General features: G+C 42.0%; 1 protein-coding gene across 6 annotated transcripts in view; it reads right to left on the minus strand.

The window, feature by feature from the left end:
* Window positions 1-22,876, minus strand: part of EIF2AK4 (eukaryotic translation initiation factor 2 alpha kinase 4) — a 122,166-nt gene that overhangs the window by 14,185 nt on the left and 85,105 nt on the right. For 5 of the 6 annotated variants that reach the window (XR_010752022.1, XR_010752023.1, XM_066388510.1 and 2 more), the window contains 10 exons: window positions 22,225-22,346; window positions 19,700-19,749; window positions 18,292-18,460; window positions 16,898-17,014; window positions 14,421-14,486; window positions 10,849-11,019; window positions 9,938-10,072; window positions 6,972-7,079; window positions 6,216-6,344; window positions 4,680-4,766 (listed from right to left, as the gene is read on the minus strand). Coding sequence is in view for 4 of the 6 variants with exons in the window: in XM_066388510.1 (XP_066244607.1) it covers window positions 4,680-4,766; window positions 6,216-6,344; window positions 6,972-7,079; window positions 9,938-10,072; window positions 10,849-11,019; window positions 14,421-14,486; window positions 16,898-17,014; window positions 18,292-18,460; window positions 19,700-19,749; window positions 22,225-22,346 (1,154 nt within the window). In the remaining 2 variants the exon portion in view is untranslated. The remainder of the gene's footprint in view (window positions 1-4,679; window positions 4,767-6,215; window positions 6,345-6,971; window positions 7,080-9,937; window positions 10,073-10,848; window positions 11,020-14,420; window positions 14,487-16,897; window positions 17,015-18,291; window positions 18,461-19,699; window positions 19,750-22,224; window positions 22,347-22,876) is intronic. The other variant, XM_066388511.1, reaches the window with a different exon arrangement.

The following is a 22,876-nucleotide window of genomic DNA, read 5'->3' on the forward strand; positions in this document are numbered from 1 at the left end:
GCTCGCTACTAATCATGAACCTACGACAATAAAAATAAACATGAATCCACTGTGTACTCGTATGCAACTTTATTAGAAGCGTCCTCTTAACATCGCACCAACAACATAACACGAGTAACATCCTCTCTGCCTCCAAACACTTTCCAGTCGCTATGGTAACATTTAAACATGCCTTAAAAATAAGATACAACACAAAAACAAATATAAAGTGCATGAAAATACAACGCAGCATTGTTATGAATATTGTAAGTTAAGGGTTATTTATTATAATGTTTATATAGAATGAGAGATAGTAGCCTATCTCTCAACAACCTTAAGGCTAAATCAGTGGGAGCCCTGAGCTTGTTTCTCTGCAACGAGAGGGTCCCATCTAGGGGTAATGGGAGACAATGACACCCGAAGTGTGTTGCTTATGTCCAGTCTATTCCATAATTTTGTTTTGGTTGCTGTCACTGCAGAAAATCCTGCTTCACACAAATAGGATGTCGGAAATGGCAACAGGGTTTTTAGTGCTTTTGTGGCGATCTCGGGGTATTCTGCCATGACTTTAATCCAGAACACCGGCAGAGTTGTAATCTCGAACATATTTTTAAGGCTGCCGTCATTTGCGATCTCCAGTAGTTGATCCTCTTCTTGCATAGACACACTGGATTCACCTGGTTTGTTGACAAATGGATCGCAGATCCATTACTTGGCAATTCATGGGTCTTTTGTGGTTGGGAAGTAGCGTTCAAACTCTTTTAAAAGCAAATACAGGTGATCGTGCACCAGCTGGGACAATGAAGGCTTGGCTCAGTCTCTTCCAAAATTCCCACGAATATTTGAAACATGTCAAATATACCCCTGTTCACGTGTCGTCCCCACAAATTCAGTTTGGCTTTAAATGCAGCTACTTTATCTGCCAACTTGACAGTTGTCATTTTCCCCTGAAGTGACTGATTGAGTTCACTGAGGAAGTTAAATATGTCGCACAAGTAAGCGAGTTTTGCGACCCATTCCTCATCACTGAAATGTGCTGCTAGCAGTGACTTTTTTTCTGAGAGAAATCTCTGCAGCGGCTCTCGTAATTCAAACACTCTGGCCAGGGACCTCCCTTGGGATAACCATCTTATTTCTGTGTATAAGAGAAGGTATCTGTGCTCCGCGTTCATTTCCTCACAAAGCTGCTTGAACAGGTGGAGTGAAGGGTGTGTGCTTTGATGTGGTTAACTTTAATGACATTCAATATGCTGTTAAGTTCTGGTGGTATATTTCAGCTAGCCAGCATTTCCGTGTGAATGACACAATGTGTAGACTCGCTTCAGGTGCAACCTCCTTAATCAGAGTAGTTAAACCAGACATCCTTCCGGTCATTGGCAGCAGCTCCATCTGTGCATATGCTGACACAAAAAGACCATTTCAGTTTTCCTGATATATAGTCATCCAGTGATTTAAATAGTTCTGCGGCTGTGGTTTTGGTTGGCAATGATAGTGCACATAACATATCCTCAAGCACATCCTCTTGACAAAGATAACGCATGTAAACAAGTAGCATTGCCTTGTTGTCAATATCTGTAGATTCGTCAACCTGGAGAGCGTACCATGGTGATTTATTAATCCTTTCCAACAATTGTGATTCAATGTCCTCTGCTATTTCCTCAATGTGCCGTGTGACGGTGGTAGCCGAAAGAGGCATCTGTGCTATCTTTTTAACCGCAGCCTCTCCTAGAAGTTCACGACACGTCATTAGTGGCTGGAAGGATCAATTCTTCACCAATGGTGAATGGCTTCTTAGCCTTAGCAATATGATTAGCCACCAAGTATGATGCTCTCAGTGCACTCGCATTTATTGATGTAGTGGCCACCAGTAATTGTTTCTGTCCTTCTTGTTCATGCTTTTTTCTTTTGAAATATTCAGAAGGCTTGTCTTTTAAAGTAGGGTGCTTGGTCTCCAAGTGGCGAAGCAGTTCTGAAGGCTTCATTGCCTTATTACTTAACCGGTCGCCGCATATTATGCAGAGCAGCCTTGGTGCGCGAGAATCATCAGTTGCGATAAATCCATACTTCAAGTAGGACCCCTGGTATTGTCTGTTAAATGAAGCCTTCTTTTTCTTCAAGGTCATAGGTTCTTCTTCTGTCTCCTCACTGGCCCTTTTCCACTTCGCAAAAAAACTTTCGATGGAATTTTGTTTTTCACTCATTTTGCTAGTTTATGGGTTTAATTTTAGCGGCAACGTATCACGTGACCGAGACAAGTGTCAGGAGTGAGTCTTAGACGGATGTAACAGAGGGAATCTGGTCATTTTTTAAAAATAAAACATCATTCAGACTTAAATATAAATGAAATGGAAATAATGTAAGTTATTTATTCTTTCTCTGCTGACAGGTACCAAATGGCCCATAGACCGGTACCGGTCCGCGGCCTGGGGGTTGGGGACCACTGCCTTACTACACATCTCTGCAGATTAATTTTTCTCATATAGAATTCTGATGTCCCCTTCTCTTAAAAATATACACTGGCTCCCTACTAATAGCTAAATACAGTCTAAATTTCTTGGTTTGGTATTTTTGATCTCCATGATCTACCTAGAACCATGTTTCCTGCTGAAGTCCCCTTCTTTACAATACTGTTATACCCAAAATAGACTATTGAGGGTAATACCAGAATAGTTCTCTGCTGGCCTGCCTCTAACTTCTGGACAATCTACTGCAAGAACTACTATTACCTTTGCTATTCCTTCAACACATACCTATATCCTGCCTATCCATGAGGATCCAGCATAAATCCCATCTCCACCCTGAAGACATCCTTGCTACCTCTGAAATAATCTGCTGGGCCAATGAACCCTCAGAGAACTTTCTCTGTAAGATTTTCATGGCATTTAGCATTTTCTAGGTCATAATCATGCACAAATGTCTTCTGTCCCTTACCAGATTATAGGATCCTCAATAGCAGGGCCTGTGGCTTAAATGTCCCTCTGTCCTTCAAGGACCTAAATTTAATCCCTCCCACACTGAATGCTTAAAATGCATTTTCTGAATGGGTGAATAAAGTGATGCCTTGCCCTTCAAATAGGAAAATGATGCTATTGATCCATCATTAACAGAGGCAGAAGCAAGACTAAAAGAGCTGGACATGCTGAAACAATGTTAAAATGAACAAGATCACATTTAATGGTGATAAATGTGAAGTCCTGAAATTGAAGCCCTCAGTATAGAAGGCCAGCCTGACATGGTTGTAACTGTGGAAAGCCTAATAGGTTTTAGGTGATGCTAAATTTAGTAGGAGTGGAAAGAAACACATGGTTGATAAGAGCTCACTTGTAGGCTGTATTAGGAGAAATGGTATCTATACTGAGGGAGGTCAGAGACCCTTCCAATTTAGTAAGAACATGCTTAGAGCACTTTGTAGAATTTTCGTATCACATTAAAAGACAGACATTGACAAAGTTAAGTGCATCTAGAAGGGAGGTCAAGAGGGTCAAGGATCTGGAAACCATGTTATGAGGAATTGCTTAAGTAACTGCAATGCTTACACCAGAAAAGAGCAGTTAAAGGGGCATGGCACCGTCTTCTAAAATTTACTCGAAGGTAGTTGAGAAAAGGAAGAAAAATTAGATGTGTTACACCTTGACTACTTTAGAGGGTAGAACTAGGACCAGTGAGTATAAATTTTGGTAAGCAGATTCCGAATGAAGTTTCTAAAATGTGCTAACCATTAGAGCAGTGCATTATGACACTGGAATTATCCGCAGAGGCCAGACAGTCATCTCTTGGTAATACTGCAGGAACAATCACTGCGCTGAGAGGCTTGATTAGTGGAACTTAGGGCCATTTATGGTTTTGTGACTAACACATAGACTTGTAGTAGGGACTTCCAAATCTGTCCATGAAGGATTAACTACTACAAGAATTTCCCTCCTGCCTTAAACTAGAAAACCAGAAAAAATATAAACAATGGTTTTCAGACATTGGACAGCAAGCAGTGGAGTACTTTGAACCTGGGTCCTCTGTATCCCAGGCTGATGCTCTATCCACTATACCAACTCCTGGTCAGGCTAAATGCTTATACTTAGAAAAGAAGAAAATCTATAATTAGTGATCTAAGCCAGGTGGCCACCACCTGGCTTAGGGCCAGAGAGTAAAGATTTTAGACTTTGCAGGCCATATACTATCTCTGACACATACCCCTTTTTCTTCTTCTTCTTCTTCTTTTTTTTACAGAGACAGAGAGAGTCAGAGAGAGGGATAGATAGGGACAGACAGGAACGGAGAGATATGAGAAGCATCAATCATCAGTTTTTTGTTGCGACATCTTAGTTGTTCATTCATTGCTTTCTCATATGTGCCTTGACTGGGGGGCTACAGCAGACTGAGTAACCCCTTGCTCAAGCCAGCGACCTTGGGTCCAAGCTGGTGAGCTTTGCTCAAACCAGTTGAGCCCATACTCAAGCTGGCGACCTTGGGGTCTCAAACCTGGGTCCTCTGCATCCCAGTCCAATACTCTATCCACTGCACCACCGCCTGGTCAGGCCTTCTTCTTCTTCTTCTTCTTTTTTTTTTTTACAATAAAAAGATTTCTTTACACAGATTTAAACCATTCTTATTATAAGAGAAAAACAAGGACAAAAATTTGCTCTATCATGAACACAGAGTTTTGGAAATCTATTGAATTGTGAAAGATTTCCTCTGGTCTTTACCTTGACATGGCTTCCTTCTTTATCTGAGACGAGGGCCACGTAGGTGATCTCATGATGTCTGCAGTACTCCTGTAATTCCTCTTGGGACTGAAACAAACAGCGTATGAAATGAACACAGAGCACCTGGTGCAGCTTCAAGGATTAAAAAGAATGAAAACACTGTGTTCAACTGCATTTTCAAAGTGAACATGCTGACTTCAGGGATTATAAAAATTAAGAAAGATGTGTACAGAATTCAAAGGAGGAATAAGCTCTCTTGTTTTCATTACTTTCACTATAGTTCTAAGGGGCTGTGAGCAATCAATGTGATCAGGACACAGTAAAAGGTTTTCACACGCGCGCGCACACACACACACACGGCCTTTGAGGAAAACAAAGGTAACAAAAGAAACTGGTGGAAGGTGAACTGCTTTATGATTCAGCAGAACTGAATCATAAAGCAGAGAACATCAGAGCAGAGAAGTCTGCACGTGGATATCACTGTGCAGGATTTAAGTCACTGTTACTGGGCTTACAGTTCACTAAGACAGAGCACTTCTCTAACCATTTATGAAACAAGTTAACAGATGAAAGAGGATACTGCTGTTTCAAAAGATTGAAAACTATCACTCAACCTACTTCTGACATGAATTTTTATATAACACAAAAAAGGACAGTAGCAGCTTCAGAAACCACTTGGTAGGTAATGTGAAAGGAGCAGGAGGGCGGGTGAGGCTCTGTTTCCCCAAGTACCTCTTCAGGCTCTGGGGTACCTTGAGTGCGAGTGGACATGTGTACAACCTGGATGATCACCTAGGGGTGCAATCCCTTCACCCCTTTGGTGACCCGCTCATGGCAGTAGAGAAGTTATCTAAAGGCCCCACATTCTAAAGGGTAGGCAGGTGAGCAGTCAGCGATGGGAGGTCTGAGGATATAAAGCAGCCAAACACACTAAACGCAGAATGCCTTTGGGAAATGTGGTAGGCTGGATAATGGATTGCAAATGTGTCCATGTTTTAATCCCCAGAACCTGTAAATATACTACCTTACATGGTACAAGGAACTCTGCAGATGTATTAAAGTTAAGGATCTAGAGGGGGGTTGATTATCCTGGGTTATCTGGGTGGGCCAAGTGTAATCACAAGGGTTCTCGTAAGAAGGAGACAGGGTCAGAGTTAGAGAAAGACATAAGGATGTGCATAGATCAAAGAGGAAAGGTGCTGCTACACTGCCAAGTTTGAAGATGGAGGATGGGGCCATGAGCCAAAGAATGCAGGCAGCCTCTAGGAGCTGGAAATGACAAAGAAATGGAGACTCTCCTAGCAGAGACTTCAGAAGGAATAACTATCAATACCTTGAGTTGAGTTCAGTTAATACTGGTTTCAGACTTCTGAATTCCAGAATGTAAGCTAATAAACTTGTGTTTTTAACCACTAAGTTTGTGATGACTTGTTACTAAGGCAATCAGAAAATACTACAGGAAGCAACCGTAACCACAGAGATAGAGTGTGCGAACCCAAAGCGGTAGAGGATGATTGGTGCTTTTTGTTTCATTACCTGTGACCAGTCGTACATTATTTCTGCCATGATTCCTGCCGTCCAGAGTTTTTGGGTTATGTTGATGGCCCTGGACATGGACATCTGGCCAACACTCACAACCAGGAGGTCACAAGAGCTTATTGTAACCTGGATCAGAAACACAGTGATGACACTTAGAAGAGCCAGACTACAGGCATATAGGCGGGACTGGCATCAGAAGGGAGACAGCATTCATGTGCAAACTGGCATTTTGAAATCTTCTACAGCAAAATACGTGCAGAAGCCTTTACTTCAAAATTTTATAGTAAAAAAAAAAGTAGCACAGTAAAAAAACTTAATGTTGGTCTTTTAAGATAGAAATTATTTCAGCTCCCCTAAGTCATCAATCCGGATGATACTTTTCCTCTGAGAAACTAATCTTGCTTAAAAACACAAAGGAAAAAGAATCATTTTTAGCACTGTAGAGTACAGCAGGATTTCTGAGCAAGGGGCTTTGATGTGTCGATATGTCTGTTAACAACTATAACACCTCACACATAGCTAATTACAGATGAGGAGAGTGAGGCTAGGAAAGAAAGGATGGATTATCTGAGGTCCCCTAGCTAGAGGCTAAGGACTGAAATGCAAGGACTCACACCAAGTTTTAGGCTTGTCTATCATGGCAGAGATAATTCCCCAAACCCAAGTATCACTGCCACATTTGGGGATCCATGTAAATGACTACTATAATAAAAGATGACTAAAGGCACACTAGAAAGCAAAGCCAGAACTTACAGGTTCTTCCATGTTGAGGACAGCAGCTGATATCTTGTCTATAGCTATGCTCACCCCAGTGGCAGTGGGAACTGGCCCCAGAGCCTGTGGTCCTCTAAACTGGGGAATCTGCGAGAAAGACACATGGTTCTCGTTATGAAACAGAGAAGAAATTGCAATTATGGGCAAAGCAATGATTAGAGGGCATGCACTCTCAGCAAATTACCATCAAAGGGTCAACAGAAAGTCGTGTGTGTGTGTGTGAAGAGAGAGAAGCAAGCACACATGCAAACTTAGGGAAATGTTACATCTAGGACTGCGCTGTTCAATATGGCAGCCACTTGCCACATGTGGCTTGAACACTTGAAATATGGTTCATCTGAACTGACATGCTGTATGTAAAATACACACTGGTTGCAAAGATTCCAAATAAAAAAGGACTGTAAAATACCTCATTAATAACTTAAAAATGTTTGATTACATGTTGAAATAATATTTTCAATATACTGTACTAAATGAAATATTAAAATTAATTCCTCTTGTTTCTTTTTACTTATTTGATATTAGTAGGTAATCTAATATGCAACATATAGCCTGACCAGGCGGTGGCGCAGTGGATACAGCGTCAGACTGGGATGCGGAGGACCCAGGTTCAAGACCTTGAGGTTGCCAGCTTGAGCACGGGCTCAACTGGTTTGAGCAAAGCTCACCAGCTTGGACCCAAGGTCGCTGGCTGTAGCAAGGGGTTACTCGGTCTGCTGAAGACCTGTGGGTCAAGGCACATATGAGAAAGCAATCAATGAACAACTAAAGTGCCACAACGAAAAACTAATAATTGATGCTTGTCATCTCTCTCCATTCCTGTCTGTCTGTCCCTATCTATCCCTCTCTCTGACTCTCTGTCTCTGTAAAAAAAAAAAAAAAAAAAAAAAGATGTAACATATAGGTTCTGGACCCAAGTTGGGTAAATATACTTCCCCCTATTCCTCCTGCTTAATACAGCTAAAACCCCTGCACACTACATATAAAACAAACATTAGATTCTGAAGTGCAGAGAAGGCGGCAGACTGGCCAGGAACCATATGTCATGTGGCTAGTTCCCTGGGTTTAGTCTTTGCTTAATATATCTTGGTTTGGGTGCTGCAGAAACTGGCAACCCAGACATGCCAAGGAAAAAACCCCAAAAAAGTCCCAAAGAAAACCTTTTTCTGGCCAAAAGACCAAAAAAAGGGGCAACCCAGCAGGACAGAAAACTTAAGACAACAGCTGCTCTGTTCCAGCCAAGACGCATCATAACTAAACTTCAAACTCGAAGGTAAATTAAAAAAAAAAACAACTCTTTAAAACCATCTAGTGAGAATCACCTTTTCTATAGGGGAAAAATAATTCAAATAACCGCACATTTCTTATCAGAAATCAGAAGAGTTAGCGGAATACAATAGACTTTCTCCTTCTCTTGAGTTTCTCAGAGTTTGAGAAAGTAATAAGCATAACCTTGTCTGATGTGGATCTCAATGTACGTAGAGAAAGTATTTAAGACAATTACATTATAAATGGGGGACGGGGTAAAGGGACATACAGATAAGGCGCTACACTTCATTGGTGGTTACAGGAATCTCTATGAATAAAATGGCACAGAATTATATACATACAGTAAACCAGTGGTTCTCAAAGTGTGTGCCAGGGTGCACTGGTGCGTCCTAGAAGATTTCCAGGTGTGCCCTATGGTATTCCAGAGAAATATGTGCCTGTTGGGGACCAAAAAACCAACAGGGTTTTTGGAGTTTAGATTTTTGGGGGACAGAGGTGTGGGGAATTGGCTGTAAGCTGACAGTCTGCCCAACCCCCCACCTCACTTGTCTGATTAGGTTGTAAAAGGCTGTTAAGCTGTGGTGCTGGATTGTTTACACTACCCCCCATGTTCCCCAGAAAGAGTGGAGGCAAGTTTCTTCTATCCTTTGTTTGGTGTAAAGTTAAGATGATATGTATGGTGGGGGTTTTCTGCACTCAACACAGTTAAGAGTAAAATCTTACTAAGAATGTATCTATATATATAAAAAGATAACTTTTTTGTCATTTTTTAATCCTTTTATGAATTCTAAAAAGCATAACTCAAAAAATGTAACATAAAAATGGTTTTTAATGTCAGAATAAATTTAATTTTGTCGTATTCATTTTGTTTAATTACCATAAAGGCAAGCTTGAACTTTATTTTTTTTCTTTAATATTTGACTTAATTATTATAACATATTTCTCAGAAATTTGTATATAGTCTGCCTACAATTATTTGTAGGATTTATTTTATTTTTTTACAAAGACAGAGAGAGGGACAGATAGGAACAGACAGACAGGAACGGAGAGAGATGAGAAGCATCAACATTAGTTTTTCGTTGTGACACCTTAGTTGTTCATTGATTGCTTTCTCATATGTGCCTTGACCACGGGGCTACAGCAGACCAAGTAACCCCTTGCTCGAGCCAGCGACCTTGGGTCCAAGCTGGTGAGCTTTGCTCAAACCAGATGAGCCTGTGCTCAAGCTGGCGACCTCAGGGTCTCAAACCTGGGTCCTCTGCATCCCAGTCCGATGCTCTATCCACTGCGCCACTGCCTCGTCAGGCATTTGTAGGATTTTAAATGTGCCCTGACTTCAAAAAAATTGAGAACCACTGCAGTAAACCAATGTCCATTTCCTGGTGTTGATATTTATTAGAGCTTTGCCAGGTTTAAACAGCGGAAGAAACTGAGCAAAAGGTACACATACCTCTCTATTATCTTTGCAACTTCCTGTAAATCTATTTTAAAATAAAAGTTTAAAAATATTACAAGTGTGGTTCACAAAACATTTCTATTCCTAGATGAAAGATATACAAATGTTCAATTATACCACTGGTTCAATTTTTCTATAGGTTTGAAAAAAATTCAGAACAAGTTTATGAAGAAGTAAAATCAAGCCAGAACATATCAACAAATCTAGGGCCAGCTCTCACCAGCAGATCGTATCTGCCACCCGCTGCAAGGATTTCAGATATAGCCCTTTGCCTCCGTCTGATGAACGCCACAAACTGGAAGATTGTCCCACTGTGCTGCTGCACCTTGTAAACCAAGCCCAGATTGATCAAGATCTGTCAAGTAAAATGCCACACAAATGTGTCAAAGGCACTGTTTTCCATCAATAGCATCAGAACAATCTGTATAGCATAAACCAAATATTCAGTAAGATCTGGCACAAAGTCTGTTTCACTATAGCCCGCCAAGTAAGAGAAACTACTCTTAAGAATAATCACTCCTCTGAGGCCAATTGACACAATAAGAATTGCTGCACAAAAGGAATCATGATGCTTGCACAGAAATTTTGATTTAAGCCAAAATTTTTAGTAGATATCAAATGTTCCAAAATGTAGAGAACAGGCCCTGGCAGGCTAGCTCGTTGGATAGAGCATCGGCCCAGCATACAGAGAGCAGGCCCTGGCAGGCTGGCTCGTTGGATAGAGCATCAGCCCAGCATACAGACATCCTGGGTTCAATCCTTGGTCAGGACACACATGAGAAGCAACCACACATGAGAAGCAACCCTCTTGCAGCCAGTGGCTCAATTGGCTCGAGTGTCAAGCCCCAAGTGCAGAGGATAGTTCAAACTTGAGTCTCAGGTGCTAAGAATAGCTCAACTGATTCAAACATCGACCCTGACAGGGGCTGCAGGTGAATCCTGGTTGGGGTGCATGTGGGAGTCTGTTTATCTCCCCTCCTCGCACTTAAAAAAAAAGAAAAAAAAATGTAGAGAGCAGAGCTCTTCTGGAGAAATAAAATGTTTATTAGCATTAATAAATAAAACCCATTTCCCTCTTGTGCTGTTATTAATGCTACATATCTGTACTGCCAGAATCAAACAATGCCAAACCTGTAACTTTATGCCAAGCTTCTTCAACAGTCCAACAACCTCTTCTAGATCTTTCAAGCCATACTTCACCAATTGGGCAACACCTGTTTTTTGTTTTATTAATGAATTTATTGTTGGTGTTAGATCTTGCAAATCTCCTTTCTGCTCAATAAATTTGTAGAGTCGACAGAGCTGGAAAGCAAAGAGGCACAGTTAGCTCCCAGTCCACGCCAGGGAGGGCTTACTTTGCACTGTATTTTGTACACTCAGCAGGGCCCGTACACCGCCAGGAGAAGGATTTTGTAGTTGAAGCCGATTTTAGCCTTTTCCACAATCCCAGATGAGGATTATCCTTTTCCAGCAACTGTAAGGCACCCTGCAGAAGTGCCTCAGGCACTTCCTCAAAGTTCATTTTTAGTCACACACTTATCATAGTTAATGCTGACTGCTTAGAGCAGACCTTGGCTCTAGCAGAGCCTTTATTGTATATTTTCAAGCCAGTACTGTTCCCCTACCCATCTCCAATCTCATGAATTCCCATTACAGGCACACAAACGGGGAGGAGGCAGGAAGGCAAAGTCTGACTTGTTCTAATACAACCCCGCGTAATAAATCCCCTCTCCACACTTTGCTTGAATGATTCCTATTTGTAGCTGGGGGATGCAGCTCCGATGTCATGTCCTGCAGGCACCTCCTCTTCTGTCCTTCCCGGACCTTGATCCCAGCTCCCACCAGCTGCACATACTGTCCTCCCCAGGAGAGGCAGGGCCTGCGGTGATCTCGCTGAGGGCCAGGCACAATTGCTAGCACAGAGCAGGTAAAGAGGAAATAATTGGGATCCTAATGACAGAGAGAATACTCCCAGGAGCTAAAGTGGAAATTATTAAGAGACAAAATGATAGCTATTTTAAGGCTATAGGCAGGAAGAAGCTGGCTCAGCTCTAAATTGGCACCTGGAAACAAAGTTGATGGAAGAGTTGTCTTAATATAGTTTTAATATAATAGTCATAAATCATTTGTAATTTTTTTTTGTATTTTTCTGAAGTGAGAAGTGGGGAATCAAAGACACTCCTGCATGTGCCTGACCGGGATCCAATGCTCTACTCAATGCCAGCCCAATGCTCTACCACTGAACCAACTGGCCAGGGCCTACATTTGTATTTTTTAAAAAGTTCAAAGTGTTAAAATCTACAGTCTTACTAAAAATAAAATAATTTAAAAATTTTCTCATTTAAATATTTTCTTAATAAAATGATTTCTTCTCAATAAGTTTTAACATTAAAATTTCCCATTAACGACCCTGGCTGGTTGGCTCAGCGGTAGAGTGTTGGCCAGTGTGTGGAAGTCCTGGGTTTGATTCCTGGTCAGGGCACACAGAAGAAGTGCCCATCTGCTTTTCCACCCTTCCCCCTTTCCTTCTTCTCTGTCTCTCTCTTCCCCTCTTGCAGCCAAGGCTCCATTGGAGCAAAGTTGGCCTGGGTGCTGCGGACGGCTCCATGGTCTCCACCTCAGGTGCTAGAATGGCTCTGATCGCAACAGAACAACGCCCCAGACGGGCAGAGCATCGCCCCCTGGTGGGCATGCCGGGTGGATCCCGGTTGGGTGCATGCAGGAGTCTGTTTGTCTTTCTCCCCACTTCTCACTTCCGAAAAATACAAAAAAAAAAGAAAAGAAATTCCCATTAACAAAATATTAGAAATACTAGAGTCAACACTCTCAGATTTGAGTCCTCACCGTATCATCAACTTACTGTATGTCACTTTGGACAACTCACAATATCTCTTTGGGCCTCAGCACCTCATTTGTAGAATAAAACTGAGCCAGATATTTGAACCTCTTGCAATATTTCTACTCCCCTTTTATTTATTTATATTAAAAAAATTTTTTTTTAAAGTTAGTTTTTTTTTTTTAATTCAAATTTTTATAGAGGAGAGAGAGGAAAAGAGAGGGAGAGAGAAAGAGAGGGAGGAGCAGGAAGCATCAACTCCCATATGTGCCTTGACCAAGGAAGCCCAGGGTTTCGAACCGGTGACTTCTGCATTCCAGGTGGATGCTTTATCCATTACACTACCACAGGTCAGTAGAGTTCTGTTTTTAAACAGGGTACCAACTACCTTTATTAGATACTAATTGTGGTATTTTAAAGTGATCATATAACTTTGAACTAATGCTTATCATTATCAAATGACCACTGAGCAGAGTTAGCAAAAAGGAGCTGACACTTTAGTAACCAATGAAGCTTTCCTGTGCAAATGTGAAATCTTTTTTGAAATGTGACATTAGTTCAAAGAACCCCTTGGGCTTGAACCTTTGGGGTATGACTGAACTGGGCAGTTTCTTGAGCAGATTCTTTGTGCTATTGATACATGGGACTACTTGTGAATGTAGGTATGTACTGTGTTCATGTCTTGGGTGCCATATAAATACTATTTTTCACATTTGAATAGTATGCCATTGGATCTCTGTATATCATTAATATCACCTCTAATATTTAACATTTAAAATTTACATAGCTGAATTTCTAGAATTCCTAGTGCTATGTACTATATCTGGTTTACTTTCCTTGGTTGCAAACTGTATGGGCGATTTCTTTAAACTGTGGTCTACATGTGCCCTGTGAAAGTTGTTTTAAAGGCCGAGGGCAGATACATGCTGCATGTATCACCTCATGGCTTTTTAAAAGTCAGTATTAATTTAAAAAATCAAAAGCCATCTGTAAACTCAACCTACTTGTTATATCCCCAAGTACTTGGCCTGCCCACTGTAAGTGTCCAAGAGGCTGGGTGACTCTGCCTGACCTGAGTACAATCATATTTTAGTCTATCCCATATGTGAATTCTGATCATCACATGATCATGTCAGTCCAAGGGCTACAAGGGTTCTGGAAGAACTTTAAAAAAAAATTTATCTTCTTATATAAATATTCACGAAGATATAAAAAGCCCTGTTGTCTTCTGCTTTTCAGCAACTCAATTAAGTGTGGTTTACTATGCCAAAGACCTGGATCCACTGATGCCTGTAAAAGAATACAACAAACCCGGTTACCCCGTGAGATGTTCCTCAAGGCCAATGGGGTCAAAGACAAGATTTTAGGAGCAGGAAATGTACCAGAAAAGCAAGAGCTTTAATTCAATTCCGAGGTGAAGACCAGGTGGGGTGGGGGTGGGGTGCATGATGGGTAGATACCCATATGAATCTGCAGGGCTCTGGGACTCATTCTAGTCCCACAGGAGAGAGGAGAGCTAGTACTAGGTCTGCTCAGCAGGAGACGCTGCCCAGCACAGCCTTTACAAGGGGTGTGAAAGAGAAGTATCTGGTGATGGAGAAAGAACAGGATGATTACAGCACATTAAGCAGCAGCATGGAGAGGCACTCTTTGATCACAGCACTGGTTTCTCTCTCCCCTTAGTCCCAGAGGTTGCCATGGTACCTGTTAACACTCAAGGGAAAAGCGGTCTGTGAGGCGGCAGCACTTCCTGCTGCCCCTGGATCAGGAAATGCTGCCACCTCCTGAAGCCAGAATTTGGCAACATTTTCTGGAAAAACAAATCCACAGAGAGAGAGCTGTAATAACACCATTAGAATGTACTTACACTATTTGGAGACAAAGACAGATTACAAAATTTAGCTTCCACTTCTCTCCTTGTCAGCTTTTCTGTCTAATGTAGAAGGGAAAAAAAAGGTAACAATGAGAATGATTAAATGGCCCTGAACAAGATACAATTTCCAGGCTAATTCTGACAAGTACGGTCTTCATTTTGGACAAACTGTTCCTAATCATGAAGGATGGATTAATTCTATGATTTACAAAAAATGTTTTTCCAATTCACATAAAGACTATAACTATTTTAAAATTTGAAAAACCCTGACATGAAAGAATTAAAAGGGGGAAAGCTGAACTTGCTAAATGGAGAGGCAACTCAGAGCTGGACAGGCTAGACGAGGGTGTTTGTGTGGGTGAAGGGGAGTCAACAGTCCTACAGGCAGGCTCACATTTCATCCCACACCAGCAGGTAGGCTGCGCTGTGGGACACGAAAGAGGCTGACCTGAGCCCCTCTGCGAGACGCCTGGGGTTTCTCCAGTGTCTGACTGATCGCATATTGTCTCTGTCACTGCTAACCAGCAGTAGTGCTCTGCGGGGCAGGAGAGGACCACAGGAAACAGTAATGTTAGGGTCCTCGAGGTATACCTACCAGATGAAAGAAAAGCCAGTTAAGCCTTTTGGTGCATAAAAAGCACTAAGCCATTATGGACTTTCACTATTGGTTCTGCCTTCATCATAGACGGTCTGGTAGTGTTAGTCACTGAATCTGCTAGGTGCCTCTTATTTATTATAAAACAGTATTTAACATGAAAAGAAGTTAGAAAAGATAAGCAAGAATTCACCTACACCCAACCTCATAATACCACATTATTTAAAATGTTCAATGTTTTCCCTCTAGGCTCTGCACACATACTGTAGAGTAACGAACACAACGATGTGGCTAATTAGGATCAATAAATGGAAGAGCCACTGCCTCTGTTCCACAGGAAGGAGGTGGTAAATGAAGACAGAAGTGGGGAGGCAGTCAGACAGTTCCGCATGCGCCCGACTGGGATCCACCTGGCATGCCCACCAGGGGGTGATGCTCTGACCATCTAGGCCATTGCTCCATTGTGGCTAGACCCATTCTAGCGCCTGAGGTAGAGGCCATGGAGCCATCCTCAGCGCCTGGACCAACTTTGCTCCAATGCAGCTTTGGCTATGGAAGGGGAAGAGAGAGACAGAGAGGAAGGAGAGGGGGAGTGGTAGAGAAGCATATGGACGCTTCTCCTGTGTGCCCTGGCCGGGAACCGAACTCGGAACTTCCACACGACGGGCCGACGCTCTACCACTGAGCCAATCAGCCAGGGCTAGGACATAGTCTTTTGTTTGTCTGTTTTTTGTTTGTTTGACAGAGACAGAGAGAGGGATAGATAGGAACAGACAGACAGGAAAGGAGAGAGATGAGAAGCATCAATTTTTCATTGTGGCACTTTAGTTGTTCACTGATTGCTCTCTCATATGTGCCTTGACTGTGGGGCTATAGCAGACTGAGTAACCCCTTGCTCAAACCAGTGACCTTGGGCCCACGCTGGTTAGCTTTGCTCAAATCAGATGAACCCACACTCAAGCTGGTGATCTCGGGGTCTCAAACCTGGGTCCTCTGCATCCCATGCTCTATCCACTGCGCAACCACCTGGTCAGGCAGGGCATAGTCTTTTATTCTCAATATTAAACTCCCTTCTTTTGGCCTTTAATAATTAAGAATAATAATAGTACTTGTGAGCCTGACCAGGTGGTGGCGCAGTGGATAGAGTGTTGGACGGGGGTGCCGAGGACCCAGGTTCGAGACCCCAAGGTTGCCAGCTTGAGCATGGGCTCATCTGGTTTGAGCAAAAGCTCACCAGCTTGGACCCAATGTTGCTGATTCAAGCAAGGGGTTACTCGGTCTGCTGAAGGCCCGCGTTCAAGGCACATATGAGAAAGCAATCAATGAACAACTAAGGTGTCGCAACGAAAAACTGATGATTGATGCTTCTCATCTCTCCATTCCTGTCTGTCTGTCCCTGTCTATCCCTCTCTCTGTCTCTGTAAAAAAAAAAAAAAAAAAAGATAGTATTTGTGAGAAAGGAGTGAATTAATACATGTAAAGACGTTAGAATAATGCTTGCCAACATCAGTAGGTGCTCAAAAAGATTATTTTTAGCCAGTATCAGGACTGATTCTTTGCTTCCAGAAGTAGGTTAGGGAAGAACTTAATGTTACAAATGAAATAATTTATAATAAATATAATAATTTATTTTTTTTAAATCAGAAGTTACTCTTAAAAAAACACCCTGTCTGTCACTAGTAGTATAAGGCTTAGTCCAGAACAAAAGCTCAACCAATATTTGTTAACAGTTGGTATATTCACAGAGAATTGGTTCTTTTACCTTACAGCAATGAGGGAAGGAGAAAAAACTCCCAACTCAATATTATGGTTACATCAGTAAAAAATGCTCATGAACCATTTTTATTCTCAATATCAAGTCAAAGTAATCACTTACCACAGCATCATACAGAATAATGTAGACTTGATTGAGTTTATCTTCTGGGATTCCACAGTGCAAGAGTATTGCTTTCAATAACATGGTATGGTTCAAGTAAATACTGTAATTTCTTTCCTAGGACACAGAAAAGAAAAAGATTATTTTCATTATAAACACAATATAGATACATGACCAAACCTAGGACCTTACCAACAATTTACTATCCTAACACATGGGAGGACTTGCTTTCTAGCTTATTTTCTCATATACATTCTTTATACATTTGTAGTCAAAGAGTATAATATAACGTAACACTTACCAAAGCTACTTTGGCTTTTAGCTATGTTAAAAAGCCTGAGAAATTCACAGATTTCAAGAGGGAAAGGATCTGGTTCAATGGTAAGTGACTTGTAAGCACAGGTGGGTGGAACAGCTGTCCTTCCTTTTGTCCACGGAAGCCAACTGTTCAGAGTCGTGAGCTGTGTGCTCAGCTGGGTGCAGTGGGGCATGTAGAAAAACAGACAGGCGTTCCGCCTGGAAAGTGCACGCACTCTGGATGCACTCTCCTTCTGGGGAGCACGTCTGTGCCTTCCTGTCCCCCGCATCTTTCCCCCCAAGGTGGTTACCTTTGCTTTTCTCTCTCCTAAGCTCCAAGGGCCTTTCATCTGCCTCTGTGATTTGTTTCCTGAACTTACACAGCTTAGCTGGCTCACTTCTACTACCTCTGTAACTTTCCAAATAAGCTTTCTCCTATAATTGGGGGGGTGGGGGAGCATACACTCTGATTGAATAACTAACAATGAACACAACTCAAGGAAGTAGGTGATGTCTCAAGTACTGTGAGAGTTGAAAAGAAATGGTGGCCAGCCCAGCAGTGGGGCAGCGGTCAGGCTTCCTGGAAAGAAAGGGCCCACGCCAAGGCTGGGTAGAGAAGTCTTTCAAGACAAGGGACCCCGTGACTGACGGCAATGCGGAGTGAACAGTGCAGGTGTGTGGGACGGGAGGAGAGGCCTGAGGAAGCCGTCTCCACTGGCCAGGGTGCAGGCCAACACGATTAAAAGTGAAGCCGGGGAACTGAGTGATCAGGTGTAGGAGGCTATGATATGAACGTGCTAAAAAAAGCATCTTAGGAATCCTGGTCTAATTTCTTGCATTTTGGAAGAATGGGCCAAGAAACCCTAAAATGGGCCCTTACACCAAAACAGAAGAGACAAAAACAAAGCCTGTTCCTGTCACGGCAGAGGTAAGAGCACCTAAAAAGCAGCATCACCACATTCTTCTCAGTAAGAATGGGATTCACTGTCAGCAGGCCCTGAGCAGTCTGTAGTCAGTGCCTGCCTCCCCCTCTGCCCCATGTTTGATGAAGGTCTCCGGTGAGGTAACCTCAGGATGTTAGAAAATGGAAAAGGAACCTGAAGGGCTGGAAACTCTTGGATGATTTCATAGATAGTGTAGATGACTTCAGCAGTGGGCAGAGAGCTGTTGGTGGTAGAGGAGACAATATCAAATGCACATTCCAGAAGTTCTTTGGGATGAAATCGGTCTAACTTGCGTGGTCTGAACACACGCTCTATGCAGTATCTGGAGAGAGAAACCCAGATTTCTAAGGTCATTGCTTACTGGTATCAAATATACATAAGAAATGGTCGAACAAGATAAAAGCAACAAACATGAAAAAAAAATTCATCAGTGGTATGACCAAGAAAGCTTAAAGATAGATTTGTTCAGAACAGTCTCTCACCTTGTGATCAAGGTTCCAATTTCCAGTTTTCCCATTATTAAACTACTAGGCTTAATTTTTTAAAATTAAATGTCTGAAGTAGAGATGAAATTACACAAAAATAATTTTACTTATGTGCTTTCTTTCTACACAATGATACCCACACCTAGGACTAGGACTATTAATTGCTCACTTGCAGCTGAGAATAAAAGCATGTAAGAGCTTTGATTTTTTTTTGGGGGGGGGAGAAGCTTTAAAGCAGGGTGCCTCGTTGACAACAATACTGCTCCAATGCACGGAGGCCGTGGCGTCAAACCCTGTGGTGTAACAGGGCTACAGAACACCTTTCCCAGCGCTCCTGCCTGGAGCTCCGCACGGTTCCGCACTCCTGCTGGGTTTACTCCACTCCCTACACACAGCTCTTGTTCAATTACCTGTGTAGGCAGTTTTCACATATTGGCCATTTGTTTCTCCAATTAAATTAAAATTTTTAAAAAATCTATTGGTTTCTGAGAGAGAGAGAGAAAGAGAGAGAGAAACACAGACCTGCCATTCTAGTCATCTATACATTCACTGGTTGATTCCTGAATGTGCCCTGACTGGGGATTGAACCTGCAACCCTGGAGCACAGGGACAATGCTCCAACCAACCGAACTACCTGGCCAGGGCCCTCCAATTAAAATTTAAAAGGGGCCATCTGTGATCAAGAACAGCCAGATGTTGGAACATTTGATATCTTGCTCTCTGGCATATGTGATTAGTTCAGCTAAAATAAACTCATAAAAAAAAAGAACAGCCAGATGTTTTTTTTCAAGCAACCGTTTGTGAAAATGATTAGTTGTGTTGCTTGGGAACTGAGAAGTCATGGGATAGACTGCAGGAACCTCAGGGTGTCTACCCAACTGCTGCCTTCCTTCTAAACATGAAGCTGTTGTCCTTGTCACTGACACAAAGGGCTACTGTGCCTGTGCTTTTGACCATATTCCAAGCTCAAAACTTTAAATCCCAGATTCTTTACTGTATAAGGATCACAGAAGAGAAAACGTACTTCCTGGGCTTCTTTCCCACATCCACTAAATGAATTCCGTATTGTTTCTTACCGTTTTAAATTCAATATGTTATTTCTTGCCACGTATCTTGCAAAAGGAACCTGAGAAATAAAGTCGCAAAGGTCAATGTCAACATGTGCCAAGTAGCACACTCCTTTTGGTTTTTAAATAACAGCTTTACTGAGATGTAAGTCACAGACCGTCGAGCTCACCCTTCTAGAGCACACAGTTCAGTGGGCGTAAGGACATTAGAAAAGCTGTGCACTGCCTGTCACTCACATCCCCTGAAATGTTCCTGAGTGTGTCAGTCCGCAGTAGCCCGACTGCTGGACATACTACCAACCCTCTTCACTGTGGTATTTCTTAGGTTTTTTTAAATTTGAGAAAAATTTGAGAAAAGTTAAATATACTCTGCCAAATTTTATTATGCCAAATTAACATCAGTTCAAGTTATTTGGTTACCGGTGAATTTTTTTCAAGTGTCATTTATGATAATGTAATCAAAATGGGCATTATCTCTTGTAGTGAATTTCCTGGTTTTCCTACCCATCTCTTAGGAGAAATTCTTAATAACTACCCACCAATAATCAACAATTTATAAAACAATTTTTACATTGTCCCAAGAGATCTGAGAGTATCATTTACTAATGGGTCAAATTCAATCTAAAGGGTTATTACTTAAAAAAATTTTTTATTTATTTATTCATTTTTAGAGAGGAGAGGGAGAGACAGAGAGAGAGAGAGAGGAGAGACAGAGAGAGAGAAGGGGGGGAGGAGCTGGAAGCATCAACTCCCATATGTGCCTTGACCAGGCCAGCCCAGGGTTTCGAACCGGCGACCTCAGCATTTCCAGGTCGACGCTTTATCCACTGCGCCACCACAGGTCAGGCCTAATTATTACTTTTTATCTTTTGGAATTGGCTATCCATCAGCTCAGAGAAAGGGAGCTGATGTTTAAAAATCTACACTTTAGTCTCCTAATGTCTAGAGAAGCAGCAGCCAGTTTTAAGTATCACTGTCCATATAATTTATACTTCTACCCTTTCTTCAACAGAGCCCAAATTTCTGGTATGTTATTTGTTCTCCTCTGACTCAATCCAAAACCACTTTACTTATTATAAAAGAAAAACAAGGCAAGAATATGTAAAGAATTTTTTCTTAAATCATAAAAGACATTCTTGCATTTAAGCTGCACAACATAGCTATGAAAAAGAATATGCCTTGATTCCATACCCTCTTCAGAAAAATGCAATCAAAGGTTCTTTTGACACTTCACACAAACAAGTTTGTGTTCGTGGTCATTCACATGCATGTGAGAACATGTTTTCACCCATACATACCAGCTGATGCAAACATATAGTGCACTGTATGCACACGATCCTTTTTTTTTTTTGAGAGAGAGTGAGAGGGAGAAGAGAAGCATCAACTCGTAGTTGCATCACTTTTAGCTGTTCATTGATTGCTTCTCATGTGTGTCTTGACCTGGGGGCTGAAGCCAAGCCAGCGACCTCTTGCTCAAGCCGGCAAACTTAGGGTTTGGAACCTGGGTCCTCAGCCAGCATTCAAGGTCGATGCTCTATCTATTGCGCCAACACCAGGTCAGGCTTTTTATTTTCTTTAAATCAATTCCTCAAAGTGGAGCTGTTGGTTCACAGTATACAGTCTGTGCATCAAAAATTTTTATTTTATTTTATTAAATACTTTCAGATTACTTTTCTAAGGGTTTAACAGTTTGTTTCCATCAGCAACATATGAAAAAAGTACCTACTTTCCTACACCCTTGCCACCCCTGAATATTAATTTAAACATTCTTGCCAGTCTAATGGGTGAAGTGGATTCCGTTTGCTTGGCATTTCCTTACTATTAGTGAGGCTGAACGTCTGGGAAGTTTACCAGCCCTGCACATTTTATCTTTGGAGAACTGCCTAGTTATATCTTTTGCTCACGTCTCTACTTCTAAGTGCTTTCAGTACATGAGGAGTGTTAAATTCTTGTCTGTCTCATGCATGTATAGTGCAACAGATGGCCATATTACTGAGCGACTGGTAAGAGTATCACTGTCAAAGGGAACCTTTGGGATCCAAAGAAGGCAAGGATGAGCACAATTCAGCACACTGAGTTAGAGAGTCACTTGCTGTTACAAAAATTTAATTGTTCTAGACATTAACATGTTAGGAAGTACCCAAAGATCTACCCAGGAAGTAGAGAAAAAAACTCCACGTATTTGTCTCAGAAGGCCTGGTTAACTTGCTAGGGTTCCTTCAGTAGAGCTCAACACTGAGGTACAGACAGCACCTGCAATGCAGGGTTCCGGTTTCTAGAGCCAAAAGCCATTGTGCGATTAGCAAGGTGCATGTATGTATACAGGTCAAACGATCCCTAAATTCCAGTAATGCTCTCAGGCTGACAACTTCCTTAAAAATATGTTCCCTAAAGGTGACATTTAGAGTATTTTAAGTCCAGCCAAAAAACCCCACCAAAACCAAAAGGATTAGTAGGGTTAACCCTTTAACAGATGTGCACCCCTGAGCCCAGACACGGCGTCCGAACTGTGAGCAGAGCATGCTCAGCCTCACCCGGAGGTCGAAAGGAAGCATCACCAGCATCCCGCTGTGGTCCATGAATAAGGCAGCTTCGTTGTGCTCGTATATTTGCCTATTTCGGGGAAGCAGTAGTGGGGTGCACAGTTGGACAGCTCCTATACCAAATCAGAAAAAATAACTAATCGTAAGATTCTCATTCCTCCTAAGAAGCAAGTTAGAATAAACACAAACCCGACAGTCAAGTTCCCTGCTACAGGGACTATGGAAATCTTCATCAGCCTGTTGTTGATTCTGAATGGAGAACTCACCTAAGGCTAAGTTTGTCAATCTAGTCATATTCTTGACTCCACAGTTGTACTTTAACAATAAGGTTGGAATATTAAAATCTGTTTCTCCTCAACAAGGTGAGTTGTAAAAATAAGCTTAAAATTCACGTCAGTTGTTTGTAACTGAATTTAAAAATAAAATATAATCACACCAAAATCTATTTACAGTAGTTTTTAGTAATTAAAAAACCCGCCCTGGCCGGTTGGCTCAGCGGTAGAGCATCGGCCTGGCGTGCGGGGTACCCGGGTTCGATTCCCGGCCAGGGCACAAAAGAGAAGCGCCCATTTGCTTCTCCACCCCCACCCCCTCCTTCCTCTCTGTCTCTCTCTTCCCCTCCCGCAGCCAAGGCTCCATTGGA

The sequence above is a fragment of the Saccopteryx leptura genome, chromosome 6, assembly GCF_036850995.1.
Source record: "Saccopteryx leptura isolate mSacLep1 chromosome 6, mSacLep1_pri_phased_curated, whole genome shotgun sequence".
NCBI classification, from domain to species: Eukaryota; Metazoa; Chordata; class Mammalia; order Chiroptera; family Emballonuridae; genus Saccopteryx; species Saccopteryx leptura.